Source organism: Eurosta solidaginis, chromosome 4 (genome assembly GCF_040869045.1).
Source record: "Eurosta solidaginis isolate ZX-2024a chromosome 4, ASM4086904v1, whole genome shotgun sequence".
NCBI lineage: Eukaryota > Metazoa > Arthropoda > Insecta > Diptera > Tephritidae > Eurosta > Eurosta solidaginis.
In genome coordinates, this window is record NC_090322.1 from 53,895,756 (window position 1) to 53,914,046 (window position 18,291).

General features: G+C 38.0%; 1 protein-coding gene across 3 annotated transcripts in view; it reads left to right on the forward strand.

Annotated features, from left to right (window-relative positions):
- Positions 1–18,291, forward strand: part of LOC137249766 (zinc finger protein 846-like) — a 137,133-nt gene that overhangs the window by 93,384 nt on the left and 25,458 nt on the right. Inside the window, exon 5 of one of the 3 annotated variants that reach the window (XM_067781646.1) lies at positions 11,529–12,392. The exons of the other annotated variants lie outside the window; for them this stretch is intronic. Within the exon in view, the coding sequence (XP_067637747.1) occupies positions 11,529–11,602 (74 nt within the window). The 3' untranslated portion in view covers positions 11,603–12,392. Of the gene's footprint in view, positions 1–11,528; positions 12,393–18,291 lie in introns of those variants that run through there. 3 annotated transcript variants of the gene reach the window in all.

The following is an 18,291-nucleotide window of genomic DNA, read 5'->3' on the forward strand; positions in this document are numbered from 1 at the left end:
TTTATACTCTGTGATTTCCTCGTGGCATCTTCTAGGTGCTTCCCGAATTTACTTAGTTATAAATTTATCAGCTACAACTACAGATGTATAATTTCTACAGCTCTCATACCCCATGCGCTTGTATGTGTGAGGGACACTTCCTCAATCACAATTGCATACCTTTAGGAGCATTTCAGATAAGATATCTGCATGTGCTTGTGCGTTGCTCTCAGCTCCGTGTACCTACACATGTGTAGACATAATGATTGATTCGTTTATGTAGATACATAATGATTGATTTATGGATGTGCATGCAAGGCGCTGGTTAGCATCGGCTTAGAGATGGCAGCACCCCTTAATTTTGCTAATATTCGTAACACTGCTCTCCACCTAAGTCTGATCGTCCCGATCAGACAAATCTCCTGATCTAAACGCCGCTATCATCTCCAAATGTACCACTCTTCTACTCCGTGGTTTCCCAATTGTTTGTATGCGGTAGATGGTGTCACTGTTCTTCTTCACAACTTTGTATGGGCCTCCCCAACTGCACCGAAATTTGGATGGAACACCTTTCTGCCGGTGTGGGTTGTATAACAGTGCCAAATCTCCCGCCCAGCAACCCTTCGAATTATTTCTCTCATCGTACCTGTGTTTCATCGCACTACTCAATACCCTGGTTCGTTCCTCCACACTCTGTTGTTTGGCCAATGAACTACTTCGTAGAGCTTGCGCTGGACGGATTTGCTTTGCATAATCAGTATCGTTCCGACGATTCACAATAGTAGTGTGCTCTGGTTGGAAACCACCCTTGCATTCTTTCTGCGAAATTGTTTCCTTCGTTTTAGTACGTGCGTTAGGGATTTTCAATTCCAGTGTTTCTCTCACAGGTACCTTCGGTTTTGATTTGTTTGGCCCATTCGTTCCATCAACCCTTGCCCGATCTCCTGCCTTTGACTTTTGCGTTTTTTGTCGGATCTCTTTCATCAGCACTCGATTACTGTTGAACCCTTCTTCCAAACTGAAGTTAAGTGGTACATCCTGGTTCTCATAGCGCAAAATCTTTCTTGGCATATCGATCCTGATTCATGGTCAACTAAGAAGTCCACTCCCAATATGACTTCAACAACGATCTCCGCCACAACGAATTTGTGTAGAACCATGACCTTCCCAATTAGGACTTCACATATCACTTCTCCCTGGACTTGGTTATACTCGCCTGTGACCGTACGCAACCTTGCTCCAGGTAACGGTTTTACTCTCCTGTTAACTAAATCAGATCGAATCAAGGAATGAGATGCGCCCGTATCTACAGTCAGTACACGCTCCTTGCTATCCACATTCCCTCTGACGGTAAGACTGCTTGATTTCCTTCCAATTTGGGACACAGATAACACAGGACATTCAATAGCTGAAGCTAGCTCTCGATTTATACATCTGGCACGCTCTTGCTCATCTCCTCCAGCTTTGCGTTTACGGCCACCCAAGTTGGAACTACCAGGACCAAGATCGCAATGACGTGCAATGTGACCGGTCTTCCTGCATTTGAAGCATTTGATAACTCTTTCACTCCGCTTTTGCGATCCTTTCAGCGCCTCCAATATTGCGTCTACACACTCTGGCCTTTCTACTTCCACACGGCGTGCTTTGAAAACTGGCTTACACAGAAGCGACGCTGATTCCTGAATCAGAGCTTGTGAAACCGTTTCTGCGAATGTTAGCTTTGGGTTTGCATATGTAGCCCGCTTCGTTTCCACATCTCGTATGCCATTTATGAAGCTCTGGATTTTTACCCTTTCAGTGTATTCCACGGGTGCGTCCGCATTTGCAAGATGAGCCAATCTTTCAATATCTGAAGCAAACTCCTGCAATGTCTCATTTGCTTTTTGGTAGCGGTTTTGCAACTCAGTTTGGAATATCTGTTTTCTATGCTCGCTTCCATAACGTCATTCTACAGCAGCCATCAATGCTTCATAGTTGTTCCGCTCTCCTTCGGGAATCGTCTGTAGGATATCGGCTGCTGGCCCCTTCAATGCCATGAACAGTGCAGCAACTTTATCTTCCGCATTCCAGTTGTTCACTGCTGCGGTCTTCTCAAACTGTAGCTTGAAGACCTGGAAAGGAACAGAACCGTCAAAGGATGGTGTCTTTACCGTCGGATTGCTTGCTGAAACAGCTGGGCGATTTAGTTGTAACTGCTCCATACGACCTTTCAAATCATCGACTTCTGCCTGAAATTGAGCGATTTTTGCATCCTGCGCTTCCAGTTTTGATGATACTCTTGCTTCTGACAGTTGCGAAGATATGCGAGATTCTTGTGCTTTCAACTGCTCAGCCATATATGTCTTCTGTTTTTATAACTGTGTTTCCATCTTAGATGTTATACGTGTCTCCTGTGATTCCAGTTGGAATGCTATACTTATCTTTTGTTCTTCCAGTTGAGATGTTATATCTGTCATTTGCGATTCCAGTTGAGTTCACATTTGCGATGACGCATCTGATATTCGTGCTTCAATCTTCGCTGTTATACGGTTCTCCTTCAATTCCAGCTGAGTTCCCATCTTGGATGTAATCTGTGTCGACATTTCTGACATTTGCGACGACATTGATGTTACTGTCGATGTTTGTGCAGATATTGCAGCCAAAATCATGTTCCAGTCTGTGCTCGTAACTGTCTGCGATGTTTCGTTTTTCTAATCAATTTTTGTTGTTATCTCGTCCCCATCAGGATAAAAGACATACTCGTCCACATCAATTCCTCCTGCTTCCATTGCCTCTCATAGCCGTGCCTGAAGTTCGATCTTATTGTCGGTTGTATTTAATCCACGGTTCTCCAACTCCTTTTTCAGTTGCTGGATCCTCAATTCACTCAAGTTTGCCATGTCCAAGTTGTATTCCCAATCTTCGGAATTTATTCAACAATTACTCTTCTGACACCAATTGTAACGAATTTACTGCAATTCCCCTGATTTGCAATCTTCTGCCAATGTTCGTATCGCTAAACTGTTGAATAAATAACTCCAATATTGAATAATGGAAAAATGGCCTTTATTAAAGTATCACAATAACACTTATACTTTGCAACGAATAGCTTGCTTAATAACCAAACTGATTGATAGCTCAAATGAAACTGATCTATTGCCCGACAGATAGCGTGCCCATAGAGCCTCTACCGCTGATGTTTTTATACTCTGTGATTTCCTCGTGGCATTTTCTAGGCGCTACCAGAATTTACTTTGTTATAAATTTCTCAGCTACAACTACAGATGTATAATTTCTACAGCTTCTCTCATACCCCATGCGCTTGAATGTGTGAGCGACACTTCCTCAATCACAATTGCATACCTTTAGGAGCATTTCAGATAAGATATCTGCATGTCCTTGTGCGTTGCTCTCAGCTGCGTGTACCTACATTTGTGTAGACATAATGATTGATTCTTTATGTAGATACATAATGATTGATCTATGGATGTGCATGCAAGGCGCTGCTTAGCATCGGCTTAGAGATGGCAGCACCCCTTAGTTTTGCTAATATTCGTAACAGTAGCCGTGTTTTTTTATACACTCGTATACGTTTACGTTTGCGCGTAAAAAAAACGCCTATCCTCGCTTAGATAATGCTTAGGAGACCCATCTAGCGGCAGTTGGTAAATAACTAGCTACAGCCACAGGGTGTACCGAAAAGCAGAGACCCAACCCTCTGATGGTCATAGGGTATAACATATAGCTTAATCAGTTGCGATGAATTGTGGACACATATAGAATACATAGAATTAGTGTAGAGGGTGAAACAAAGACACATATTTCAGTACATCTGAGTATAATGCGTATTGAAATTTAGTAGGACAAATTTTATGCGCAGCAATTTCAGAGGTGTATTTAAATTTTGACGCTTAGCAGTGCATATAAAGTTTAAGTGTATAGACGTTTACGTGTAAAAAAACACGGCTAGTATTTATTTATATTCCAACGCAGTTTAATGTAAAGTGAGATACAACTTTTTAGGAAGTATATATTTCCTACTTTATCTGCCTAAGGTCGTTATTTTGTAGTATTAAAATTATACTGGGAAATGCTATTGCTATTGCTAAATATTTTTGGAGTGGACCTTATTTTCAATACATGTATGTATGAGTGCTAACGTCTTCAAGAGATGTTGAAAGTTTAGGATGAGATTGTATATAAAATGCTGAGTTAATAGTATGTTCATGAATAAGTACTGATTTATTTTAAAATTGCATGTATTTTTTAAAGTAAAAATTAAGTAATTTAGTAACCTAATAAATATCGAAGATACATATATACATAATAAAGTTTAACGTTGGAAACTCCTCGTGTCGGTATTTGAGATGCAGATTTCTTTGAAGGATATGTACTTCATGTCTTGAGATGTAATCTTTTTTAATTAAAAAAAGCACGGGTGTGTTGAAAATTTTAAATTGAGTCGCTATGCCACAGAACTTTCGGGTTCAGCGCCATTGCATGGTTGTTTTGATCCAATTTTTCCTTTGGCTCCTCTGTTCGGAATCGATTTTGCTTTCGGTTTAATTTTTGGATACAAGTTCGGTTGTAGTACTGACTTCAATTACGGTTCCGGGTTTTCCTTCTGGCTCTAGCCAGGAGGCTTTTGTAGCAGTTTGGGTCTTAGGCTGGATCTGATATCGGTACCTGCTATGGCAAAAGTTCGGCTTGGAATATTTCCGTTTTCAACTCCAGTATCGGTTATAATACATTTTTTTTCTTGTCAACATATGGATGATATAAATAATCCAAAAGTAAATCTATAGCATGTAAAACATAATTGTCTAGCAATATTTTCTCTTCGTAAACTGTTTGTGGCCTTGATAAGGGCCGCTTTCCGTAGGTATAATTGTTTAGAAATTTTTTTCTCTTTGTTGACTAGTGGTGGCCCTGAAACTAGGGGAGCTTACGGCGACTGGGTTTCACAGCTTATTCGTGGTACATCATACATATCCGTTTGTATGCTGCAGCTGTTCCGTGCCAAGTATTGGCCTTTCGCTCCAACGTTGTCACTTAAATAAAAGCGAACATGTAGAAGGGACTATATTATTTATCCTTCGCCCTTCCTTCATGTTGTAGCGGCGAAAGTATTGTCCGATATTTTGGTAGACAACTGTAGGAATGACCGTTGGGGACGATGAGACAACTTCCGTTTTTTACAAACTCTTGATTAGCAGTGCTAAGTCATACATAAAATCCTATTACATATTTTATCTTACAACATTCGCGAAACTGAATATTTACATCAAAAACGGTAAATATAGCGATGGATTGGAGTTGGGCATCAAACTTACTCTCTGAGCTCCCACAGTAAGGTCACAGGCCTGAAAATGGAGCGAAAAAATTAAGCCATTTTAGGGAAGCTAACGCCACAAACTTTTCCCAATATTTCCTCTTCCTTGATCTTGCGGGGTAGTTCTTACTTTAGCTCACAACTGCAAAAACTCGTGCAAGAATATCAGGAGAGGTGTCAAACAGTTTTTTTTTTGTGGGTACACAACACCATCAAAATTACAACAGCAACATGCACATTTTCAACTTTGTTTGTAAATATATCTGGAAAGAAATAAAAATTTCAATTTCCGTTTTCGGATTCATGTTCCTGGGTCAAAAGCTTTTGACACCTCTCCCGATATTTTTGGACCAGTTTTAGTAGTTGTAGTTGTGAAAGAATTACCTAATAAATTTTCGCATAAAAAGTAAATAAACAAAAAATGTAAACATAAACAAAGTTTGACATTTTATAACTAGCTTCGAATGAAACATGGTTCAATTATATGGTTGGCTCAGCTCATCAGCTGATTTAATTTATTTCATTGCATGGCCGAAGGGATTGTCAAAAGGAGATGGCACACTCAAAATAAAACTAACACATTGGCAACATTTTCTTACACATACAAAAACTGCTAAGTTTTATGTTTCCATTCCATACCATTCGCACCAACACAAATACACAGATTTTGACAATTTGAACAGATATATTTTGTTGCTTTACAGATGAGCCAACCATATAATTGAACCATGGAATGAAAAAACATGTAAAATGCAACTCTGATGCTTTTACCTGGTTATTGTACCATGATCATGACAAAGTATCAGAGCTTAAAAAGTGCTATATGAAATTTAATACTCCGATCGATCACACAATACTCCTTTGCCCTCATCAGCATTAGTAAAGAGATTGTTTTCAGCAGCAACTATATTGAATGCGCCAAGCCGTGGATCCCTTTCTGACGAAAATTTTGAAAAGCTTCTCTTAATGACAGTTAATTGTTTTTAATGTGGTTTTGCTGTTGATATATTCTAAACTTTCTTAATTTTTTATAAGCGTCATAACTTTAATGTTATATACCCCTACATTTACCTCAAATTGCATTACATTTGATTACCACATGAAATATTTGATGACGTATTTAAATGTCGGGCGATTTTCTCTTTTTTATCATAATTAAATGGTTTTCATTGTGATACCTCAATCAACATTTACAAAATTTAGTATCTGGTATAGAAATATGTTCATGGAAACGAACATGATGGGACGCCAGACGGAACATACGCCGTTTCGATTAAATCTTATATTTGATCACATAGATTTATAACCTTTTAAAGAAAGCATTCCTTTAACATACTTGTATAGCTACTGAGGTATAAAAATATCAACTGTGATATAAGAAAATTACTACTGAATGGTGAAAAAGTATGCATTCTTACACATACAAAAACTGCTAAGTTTTATGTTTCCATTCCATACCATTCCCACCCACACAAATACAAAGATTTTGACAATTTGAACAGACATATTTTGTTGCTTTACAGATGAGCCAACCATATAATTGAACCATGGAATGAAAAAACATGTAAAATGCAACTCTGATGCTTTTACCTGGTTATTGTACCATGATCATGACAAATCACAAATCACTCAAAGAAGATTGCGCATTCACGAGTTCAAAATTGCTTCGTTCTGTGCAACTACGTCACACTTGACTGCTTGAGCGAATGAAAGAGAAAAAAAAACAAGAGCTAAAGGAAAATTACGTAAAATTTTCCAATAAAAACAGCTGAACTTTTGTTTACATGCGCAATGCGCTATCTTGTGTGTGTTATTTGTGGAATACAAGTGCATTGTAAACTTTAAGGGCCAATTAATGGTGACTTATAACCATAAAATCATAACGAGATAAAACAGCTGATCGAACCTACCTTACGGAAATACATGTACTCGATTAATGGTGCAATTCCATAACGCTAACGCCATAACCATACCATAGCCAACCAATAAAAAAGTTTAATTGGGCCTTTAAGGCCTAAGGCCACATTGAGCAGCACTACACTGCGCTGCAAAATATTCTTTGCGTGTATTCGTATGAAGCAATTCACACCTAGCGGCAGTAGCACTGCGCGGCGCTGCTATTTTGTTCAAATAGGCAAAAAAGTGAAGCGCAGTGTAGTGCAGCTCAGTGTGGACTTAGCTTAACAAGCAGCATAACTCATTAAGGGAAAATTAAACTTCCTTAACTCTAACGCCATAGTCACAACCATATTATACTTATCCATATCAAATTGGCATCAGTTATTGGTGCCTGAACCTAAAAATCCTGAAAATTTCATAAAAATGAAGAAAAAGCAAAAAATTACAAACATATACCACAAAAAATAAGTCTCTTAGTCAAAATGTATCCAATACACTAAAGGAAATCTATAAAAAGTTAATAAATTCTCCAACTCAAATATTTTTAAGTTATGGATATGGCGAAAAATCAAAAACCTTGGTTGGCTATGATATGGTTATGGCTTTAGCGTTATGGTATGGCACCATTAAGGGAGAATTAATGGTGACTTATAACCATAAAGCCATTACCAGATAAAACAGCTGATCGAACCTACCTTATGGAGTTAGTGCTAATGGTGCCATTAATCGATTACATTGATTTCCATAAGGTAGGTGTGATCAGCTTTTTTATCTGGTTATGGCTTTATGGTTATAAGTCACCATTAATTCGCCCTTTAATCGATTACATTGATTTCCATAAGGTTGGTTCCATCAGCTGTTTTATCTGGTTATGGATAAGTCACCATTAATTGGTGTGAAAAAAAGAATGCACTCTTGTACTCATTCGAAGAAAGAATGAAGTAATTGAATGAAACACAACATTTTTCAACACAGAATAAGCATTCAAATGAATGCAGCCTTTGCAGAGTGTGCACACACTTTTCTAGTACCAATCAATTATGAAAAATGTCGTACAAGTTTAAGCGTAAACGTATATAGACGTGAAAAAAACACAGCTATTATTTGTAACGGCCCTTCAAGAAACGCGAGTACTCTATAAATAATATAAGGAATACTCCTTTGGGAGTATAGGACTGCTCCAAATCTTATCTGTATTCATACAAAAAATGTGCTCCAATTAACATTGCGATGTCCTAGGAGAGGAGTGGGTGATCCCACTGAGTATTCCGTAGAGTACATACGTGAGAGTAGATTCCAAAGTACTTTCACTGTAGTACTCCATGGAGCACCCACAGAGGATCATATGCCAAAGTACTAAAGAAGAATTGTGTCGGAAAGAATTATCGGAGTGAATTTAATTTAAAATCAAAGTAAGGCAAGGTGCACACGAGGCTACGCGTCATAGACGCGTACAAGATATTTTATGTAGCTACAATTCCTCTACGCTTCAAGATCTGCATACGTAGCTACTTACAAGTGTCGGTACAAAAATTTATTTATGCTGTATAATTGCCATTATACAAAAGTTGATTTTGTATAAAATTAAAAACAAAAGTTTTCACCACCGCGCATAAGAGAAAAAAAAAGAATTTTCAATTCAAAACGGTTTTCAATAACAATTTTTGTTTGTATCGGTCAACATAAACATGTCCAGCGACGAAGAATTGGTATTGCTAAATTTTCTTCGTCGCAGAAAGGAAAAGAAAGCAAAGAGAAAATATTGGGCACATCCATATATTCAGAAAAATGTTAATTGTAGACTGTTTGTATGTGCAAAGGAGTTGTCTCAGGATGATACAAAGTTCCGGATATTTTATCGCATGTCAAAAGCTACATTCAAGGATTTGGTTATGCTCGTTGGTGCTTCCATACAGAAAGAAAACACCAATATGCGTGAAAGTGTCCCTCCTGAAGAACGGCTTATGGTAACATTAAGGTATGTGTATAACATTGTTTCATTCAATGTACGGGATTCAATTGTGTAGGGCCTCATTTTCGGAAAAGGTTCAGTAACGTTGTTGTTGTTCTAGTAGTAATGTTTCGCCCCACCTAATAGCTGCGACCGATCACAAATTGCCATCAATATCCTCTAACGGGAGTCCAAGGAAACTTGCTGTTTCGACAGGGGTGGACCATAATTAAAGGGGTGTTAGAGGCGTTGGTTCCACATTACAATTAAAGAGATGGTTGGTGTCATGTGGGGACACATTGCAAGCGGGGCATACATTTTGTATGTCGGGGTTGATTCTGGATATGTAAGAGTTTAACCTGTTACAGTATCCAGATCGAAGTTGAGCTAGAGTGACGCGCGTTTCCCTAGGCAGAGTGCGTTTCTCCTGTTGTTGTGTTAACAGTGGTCGTTCCTCTTCTGCTAGTTTTGGAAATTGTTCTTTAAGTACTGGATTCACCGGGCAATTCCTGGCATAGAGGTCCGACTCTTTGTGGATTTCACTGAGGACCTGTTTGTGCTTTTTAGCTTTATATGGCTGTGTCCTCAGGTACCTTATTTCCTCATAATGCTTACGGAGATGACCTCTTAAGCCCTGAGCGGTGTAGCCTCATCAATCAGATGTCTATTGGGATGTCCAGGTTTCTGGGTATTCAACAGAAACTGTTTCGTTATCATTTCATTTCTCTCCCTAATGGGGAGTATTCTCTCCTCATTATGCAGATGGTGTTCTGGGGACGTAAGACGACAGCCCGTAGCGGTTCTGAGGGCGGTATTTTGGCAGGCCTGTAAATTCTTCCAGTGAGTAGCCTTTAGGCTTGGCCACCATAACGGGGATGCGTAGAATGCAATCGGCCGACCAATTGCTTTGTAAGTGGTAATGAGCGTTTCTTTATCTTTACCCCAAGTGCTGCCGGCAAGAGTTTTGAGGATTTTATTACGCCTCTGGATTTTCGGTACAATTGCGGTTGCATGCTCTCCAAGTTAAACAAAATAGGGTATAAGACACCACCCTGTTCCACACCTTGTTTAATTCCTCTTGGTTTGGATGTTGCATTCCTGAATTGCACCGATGCTAGCCGACCAGACAGATAATTTACGGTTCACCTTTCAAGACTTAGAGGAAGGGGAGACCCTTCCAGGTCTTGCAGTAACGTGCCATAGTTGACCGTATCAAAAGCTTTTGACAGGTCTAACGCAATGAGTACTGTCCGATGATGAGGATTTTGATTTAATCCGCATTTTATTTGAGTACTAATGGCATTTAACGCGATGTGCTGTGTAATTTTCTGAAGCCATGCTGATGATTGGCTAGTTGCAAATTTGCTTTGAAGTAGGGGAGCAAAATGGCTTCAAGCGCCTTGGGTACTGGCGACAGGAGAGATATCGGGCGATATGACTCTCCTATGTTAGCTGGTTTCCCAGGCTTTAGTAGCGGGCCATTAGCCTAGGCCATTTAAACTGCTGCGTAGAGATGCGACACAAAATCGTTTGCAGCACCTGGGGGAAAGTACAAAGCAACACCTTTGACGATGTAGAACGCAATTGGCCGACCGATCTTTTTTGTGAGCCACCAGTATGGTCTTCCGATCTGCATAACCTCCACTGGATACAGTTGCAGGCCTACCATAATTCTACACTCATAACTGCTATGGAATGCTTGGTTATGACATCTGAATAACACGAACTCCTCCTTGTTGAAGATCGAAATGATATGCTAAACAAGCTGCTTCTGAAATTTTCTAAGCCGGGATTTCCCGACCGAAAACCGTTTTATCGAGATAAATACGCGCTGGCCCGCAAAGGTTTCTAAACACAGTTGGCTTAAACCGCATTTCCAAACGTTGCAGATAAGTACGCACATTTCCAGGGCCCGATACCATCTCGCCTTTCATAATCTGGTTAAAGTACTTTCAATAGTGCTTAGTCCCTCCAAAACTTTCCGGGACCTGTGGTACAATTAAACAATTCCCAGAGAGTTCCTTGTCACCTTGTCACTTGCTCAGCTTCGATATTGTTACAGAGTAAATTCTTACCTATCCAGAATCACCCCGGCATGCGTCATGTAATCCGCATGACATACACCACCGAGTCAATTGTAATGTAGAACCAACAACTCTAGCAGTAATTTCTTTGTCGTCCAACTCTGTTGAAAATCCTAGTATTAGGTGTTGCTACAACAACATCTACCCTATTCTGGTGACAAATTCGATTTGTTATAGGAATATTTTCTGAGTCGGAGCTTTTCATTAGATATAAGTATCTTTGAATTGGGGCCACTACTGAGTTGGTGGCGAACATGTTGTTGTGTATGTGCGTGGTCTAAATTCTTTATAACTTTTTGTTTAGGTATCTGGCTACAGGATGCACGTTCAATGCGCTTGCTTTATATTTTCAAAGAGGAGAACGTACAATCGGAGTAATTGTTGAAGAAACAACAAAAGCTATATGGAATTCATTAAAAGATTGTTATATGACGTTGCCAAATGAGGAGCGTTGGAAGAGTATTGCGGGACGGTTCTCTGATCTATGGCAGCTGCCAAATTGCTTAGGAGGTATCGACGGAAAGCATGTGCGAATTCAAAAATATCCAAATTCGGGTTCAGCTAATTTCAATTACAAAAACTACCATTCAGTAATATTACTTGCCTGTTGCGATGCCGACGGGATATTTACATCAATAGAATGCGGATTTGCAGGACGAAATAGCGACGGGGGAGTTTTTAGAATTTCGACGCTTGGACGTTGGTTAGAAAGTTACAATAATTTACCATCCCCAAAGGAACTACCGCATGACGACAGTGGAAATAAGTTTCCATATTATTTCGTAGCAGATAACGCCTTTCCTTTAAGGAAAAATGTTATGCGGCCTTATCCGGAAAGAAACATTGTCAACAAGATGCGCATATTTAATTATAGACTAAGTCGCGGTAGGAAGAACATAGAGTGCAGTTTCGGGATGATTGAAATTTGGAGTTTTCTCAACACCTATACGATGCCAAAAGTACGAAACAATCATTTCAATTATACAAAGTGCTTGTATCCTACATAATTTTATAAGGAAAAAATATGGCATATCATACACGACCTTCCTTCCCGATATCGAAAACCAGCAACCAGTTCAACGGAACCCAAGTACTCTGCCAGAGTTCGATAATGTAAACATAATGGAAAATTCTGCCCCACAAAACTTACGACACTATTTAAGCAATTATTTTTTATTACCAAATGTTTCTTTAACCTGGCAGTGGAATTATTGTTTATAAAAACTGTTAGACTGTTTTACTTTCCATTTAACAACATTTATTGCAATAAATTTAATTCAAATAGTTGAAAAAAAGTGAATACTAATTCATATCAAATAATATTACGAATAGTACTCGATCAGTTCTGTGAATGAGGCTAGTTTCAACTATGTATACACATGCGAATAAAACTATAGCAGCAAAAATTAATTGCAAGTTGTTTCAGCTACTTCCTTTTTTGTTTTCACTATTTTTAAATAAAACTTAAATTAATTGTAGAACGATAACTATGCAAACCGATTTCAAAAACATGTTCTAAATTTTGGGAAACATTTTAAGCATGTGATTTTTTAGTCCATCTTATTTATATATATATTTATATAATTATTTTTCTAAAGCAAAACTAGGTGAAAACCGCAAAAAGGCCTTGTGCTAATACTTACTTCCCTGGGCGTACATGTATTCAAACTAACATCCACTTGTAACACTGGTACTTTTTTCGTTCACTATTGTATCGTCTAATTCATGACTACTTCTATGTAGTAAGATACTTATGAGATCAGCCCATTGAAAACATACCCATTCTAACATCTGTTTATAACTAAATAATAGTATAATTATATAATAAATAATATACAAAAACGCAAGTTTACTCGTTTGTGTAAAAGGCTCTTTCATTTTCACAGTCAGTTGTTTCAAATAGTACTGGAGTATAGGTTGGAGTATCATCGGGCGAAGGAGCTGGGGTGCAGACTTCTATATTTTGGCCATAAGACGTTGCTGGATCAAACAGTTCCCGCCTGACAGATTGTGCCCTTTGTTCATTTAAAAGCTCCTCTAGCAGCATCATAGATCGAATTTTAAATGTGCGCAAATTCTCAAGAGAAAGACTTCTTACGTCGGGAAGTAAGCTCATTAGAAACATTTTTTTTGGATCTTCCGAAGTTGTATTTCCCTTTTTTGTTTTAAGGTAATTTAGAACCGCCACATCGACTTCATCTCGGGCCGTTTTCTTTCTTTTCTTGGCACTAAATGTTGGTTCAAAATTGCTTTCTTTGGCTGGATGTGATTCTAGGTTGTTGCAGATCAGAGACCCTGTCTTCGTGGGGGCACAATCGCTGTAGTTGTCGTCAACAATTGATCCATTTTCAATTTCATCCAAATATTGTTCTTCCATTTCTGATATTATAATGTTGCTGGTATTTTCAGAATGATGCACTGGTTTTACATATGGAAGAACGAATTGCATGATGTCGTGCAAATAGTAAGGCCTCTTCGCTTTAGTAGAAGATCCACTAGGAGATGGCTTGAGACTTCTTACAAAGCCATTTCGCAAGTTCTTCCACTTTTCTTTGCAATCAGGCACTGTAAGGAAGAGTGTAATAAATTTAGATCTATTTAGACATATTCTTTGTTTTTATTTATAAAAAGAAATCCAAAATCTACACACCTGACCAAATCATTTCCACACCAATTGCTGCCAAGGCTCTTTCTGTAACATCTTTCTTCGAATATTCTGCTAAATTATTTTTGTATAGGCAAGGATAATTCTCAACCAATTGAACGAATTTAGTCGCGTCGACCATTTTATATTTTTTTATATGAAATAAATTCAATATATAATTATAGCAACAGAAGCACAGCACACAAGTTTGCAAACGAAAAATTGTAAACAAACATCTTCTTCTTGCTCTTTTCTAGGCGTATTTACGCCTAGCGACCAACAGTGCTGTACGCCCAGCTGCACGAAAATTTCATGCTTTGTCGCTTTCATGCAGCTGACGCCTCGTATGCAGCTCTCCATTCAAATACATGTGTTCGGCATCAAAGCGTACAAATTTCGCTTGCAGCGTCTATGACGCGTTGCCTCTTGTGCACCTTGCCTAAATGAAAAGCAGTGCGCGGTTGTATTTTATCAGAGTTGCCATAGTAAAATTTTATTATCAGTTATTTGTATGCAACACGATCGTTATCGTGTTGTGATCACGGTTGTCAAAAAACGAGCAATGATCGGCTGATGGTGGCCCGCAAACGTAATGCAAAGGAGTATTGTTAGAGTACTCCAACATGAAGAAAATGGAATACGTAATCCAACAATTTTTGCAGGGGAATCAATAATTGCGTCTACAGATATGTACGTATACGAGCAGCGGAGAAGCAATGCACAAACACATGCATATATCTTATCTGAAATGCTCACAAGAGAGGGCAATAATTTGTGCAAGTATTACTCAAATGAGAAGTTCTAAACGTAGTTGTGGCTGGTGATTTTGTAGCTGAAACTAACTAGTAAGTTCTGGAATGGAAAAGCCTGGAGGTAGGCAATGGGAAATCAAAAAGTATAAAAGTCGCGACAGTAGAGGCGAGGAGTGAGTTTCATTTGAGCTATCAATCAGTTAGGTTTCTAAGCAAGCTATTCGTTGCAAAGTATAAGTGTTATTGTGAAGTACTTTAATAAAGGCCATTTTTTTCATTATTCAATATTGGAGTTATTTATTCAACAGTTTAGCGATACGAACGTTGGCAGAAGATTGCAAATAAGAGGAATTGCAGTAAAATTCGTTAGAATATTTTACCATTCAATAACACTAGCTTTGAGCTAAAGTATTTTAAGCTATTCAGGAATGGAGATTTATAATATGCAACCAAAAAATCACAAATTTTTAAAAGAATGCTGAGAGAATGCACACTCAATTGATTCAATCTTTTTACAGCTCTGCCAATTACAAGACTTGTCTCTGTTTTATTGCATATTTTGTTTCAATAGCCGTATTTTTTTCACACGCGTATACTTTTACGTTTTCGCGTGAAAAAAAACGTCTATCCTCGCTTAGATAATGCTTAGGAGACCCATCTAGCGGCAGTGGTTAAATAACTACAGGTACAGCACAGGGTGTACCGAAAAGCGGAGACACAACCCTCTGATGGCCATAGGGTATAACATATAGCTGAATCAGTTGCGATGAATTGTGGACATACATAGAATACATAGAATTAGTGTAGAGGGTGAAACAAAGACACATATTTCAGTTACATCTGAGTATAATGCGTATTGAAATTTAGTAGGACAAATTTTATGCGCAGCAATTTCAGAGGTGTATTTAAAGTTTGTCGCTTATACGCCAATTACACGGCTCAAGTATCCTTGTGTCAATTATCAATTTGCACAAGGATTTGCCCTGTGTGTGCACTGGTTGCGCTATTTGCGCTGAGAACTGCGCTAAAATCAAAACGATTTTGATATTTACTCATGTCTGCAAATGTTGCACATACTTTTTTCTTCGTGTGTGGTGAATGTTACACAGTTTACCTGTGGTTTCTGATAATATAACATCAGTAATTGTTGCTTAAAAATGTTAATATCGAAGGCGTAAGGACCATCTCTAGCTTGTAACAGGAATTCACACAAATCCAATAATACATAATAATTTTTTATACAATTAGAACACATTTCATTTGTTGCGCTAGTTGAAAAATTAATATTGCGCAGTGCTGCAATGAGTTGAGCTGGTCTTGCAACTAAATATAAAAATTATAAATACAATGGAAAATAAACGCTTCTGGTGCGAATTTTTCGACTTATACTATGAATTGCCAGCACTGTGGAAAATAAATAGTGTTTTTTATACAATTAGTGCCTTTTTTATACAATTAAAACACATGTTTCATTTGTTGCGCTACATTAAAAATGAATATTGCGCAGTGTTTTTGAGCCGTGTATGTCAAAATTTTCATTTGCACAAATTCCGTCGTTTTATATTTGCGCATGGCTTTTGTGTCATGTATGGGCCGTCTTAGCAGTCCATATAAAGTTTAAGCGTAAACGTTTATAGAAGTAAAAAAAAAACACAGCTAATATGTGGCGTGTTGCCATGTGTTTTTTTTTCCGTCATGTTCACAATTACGAGAATTTTCTCTTATTTTATTGTATGTGTATTTTGTTCCAATATGTTGCGTGTTGTTATGTTCACTTATGATTGTTAGTTCACTTTCTTTAATTTTTATTTCCCCGTTATGTGGCGTCACGACATTACAATACTTCCTGTTGGGAGTGCAAAAACTTTTCCTAAATCTACTTTAGGGAAGCATCTCCGCCAATTCGCCAGAATGGAGTCTAGGTGACACACTTAGGTTCATTTTAGATTTCGACTCAACCAAGTCAAGCCCGAAATTATTTGGTTGAGCCGAGGCAAGCACTGCACGGCCACTCAGTCGAAAAAACAAGAACGGAATCATTCATTACATTAAACAGACATAAACTATGATAATTTTGGAATATATGTATATCATTTAGGACACCTTATTTGCAGAGAAACTGTTCGCTTATATTCAAGTAATTAGTTATTTGTCCTACATTTACCTGTAATATTTATATGGATCGCGTTGTTGTTGCATGTTAAATCTCTATCCGTATCACGCTTTACTGGATCTCGCTTCATTGATGCACAGATTGAAGGTATATTGATGCAATGCAACTACCTCTTCCTGCTGTCCTTCTTTCCAGGCCTTATGCTTTATTCGCAACATAACCTCTACTTAAGGGCGAATTAATGGTGACTTATAACCATAAGGCCATAACCAGATAAAACAGCTGAACGAACCTACCTTATGGTAATCAATGTAATCGAGTTAGCGTTACGGTATGGCACCATTCATCGATTACATTGATTTCCATAAGGTTGGTTCGATCAGCTGTTTTATCTGGTTATGGCTTTATGGTTATAAGTCACCATTAATTCGCCCTTTAAGCTGCCAAACTATATAGTAAAGAATGTACCCTACAAGAAACGCTGATAGTTTTACTAATACACTCACACTTGTAATTGACAATGCTGATCCTGCGATGACGTAAACATTGATACTCAAATTTATGTATGTTCCTTTGATCGCTCACGCATGTCCGCATGTTCCCAACGACATCCTATAATCATGAAAAAGGACTCAAACTGGGAAAGCTTCGGACACCTGGTACAGAACAAAAGAACATACAGCAGATACCATTATGCATGTGAGACAGATACATAATTCTCAACGGAATTTTATGTATGCGAGAACAGTTTATCCGATTTAATCATGTTGTCACTACTGACTGTCATATGACAATCAAATGATTATCACGGTTGTTTAGTTATTTTTTAAATTCCGCCATTAACCATATAAAAAATAAGTTTAAAAAATGAAAAAGAGAGCATTTCAAAGCTTCATGCAAAAAGAAAATAATATTAAAAAATACCAAAAGCTGTCTGAATGTAAGGGGCGCACTAAAAAAATTGATACGCGAAAAATAATAGTGGTTAGTGGTGATTCATTTTTAAATGTGTTTCCACATGAGGAAAGCGCTCTTCTGTTGTTTTGTTATTTTCTGAATTTAAATTGAACATTCTGAACTCGAATTCGTATAAAACTATTTATTTTAAACAAATAAGAAACACGTATGCTTTTATCATATACAAAATTAAAAACGTAATGAAATAAAGTAAATAAAAAGCAAAAAGCATTGTTTCATTTTTGGCGGAATATAACAAAGGTCATTTATGATAGTATAACAGTCAAACCTGATATCTACAGTAAACTATCATTTATGACACTTTTTGATAGTTAGAGTGTCAGCACTGATCCAGGAAAAGGAATGAGAGTGAGCAGTACGGCTATATACTTAATCAGTAGGCGATGTTGGTGTATAAGAAGGGGACAAAAACTCACACGTACACAGTTGTTTACATCACATTTGCGCAAGTCCCCTTAAGTTTGTATGAGGCGCTGATCGTTAGGTTGACATTGCTGACAATCAGATGATAGTCATATGATAGTCAGTATTCTTGCAGGGGTACAAGTGAAGTCGCCGTTGTGTTTCATTTAACAACTAC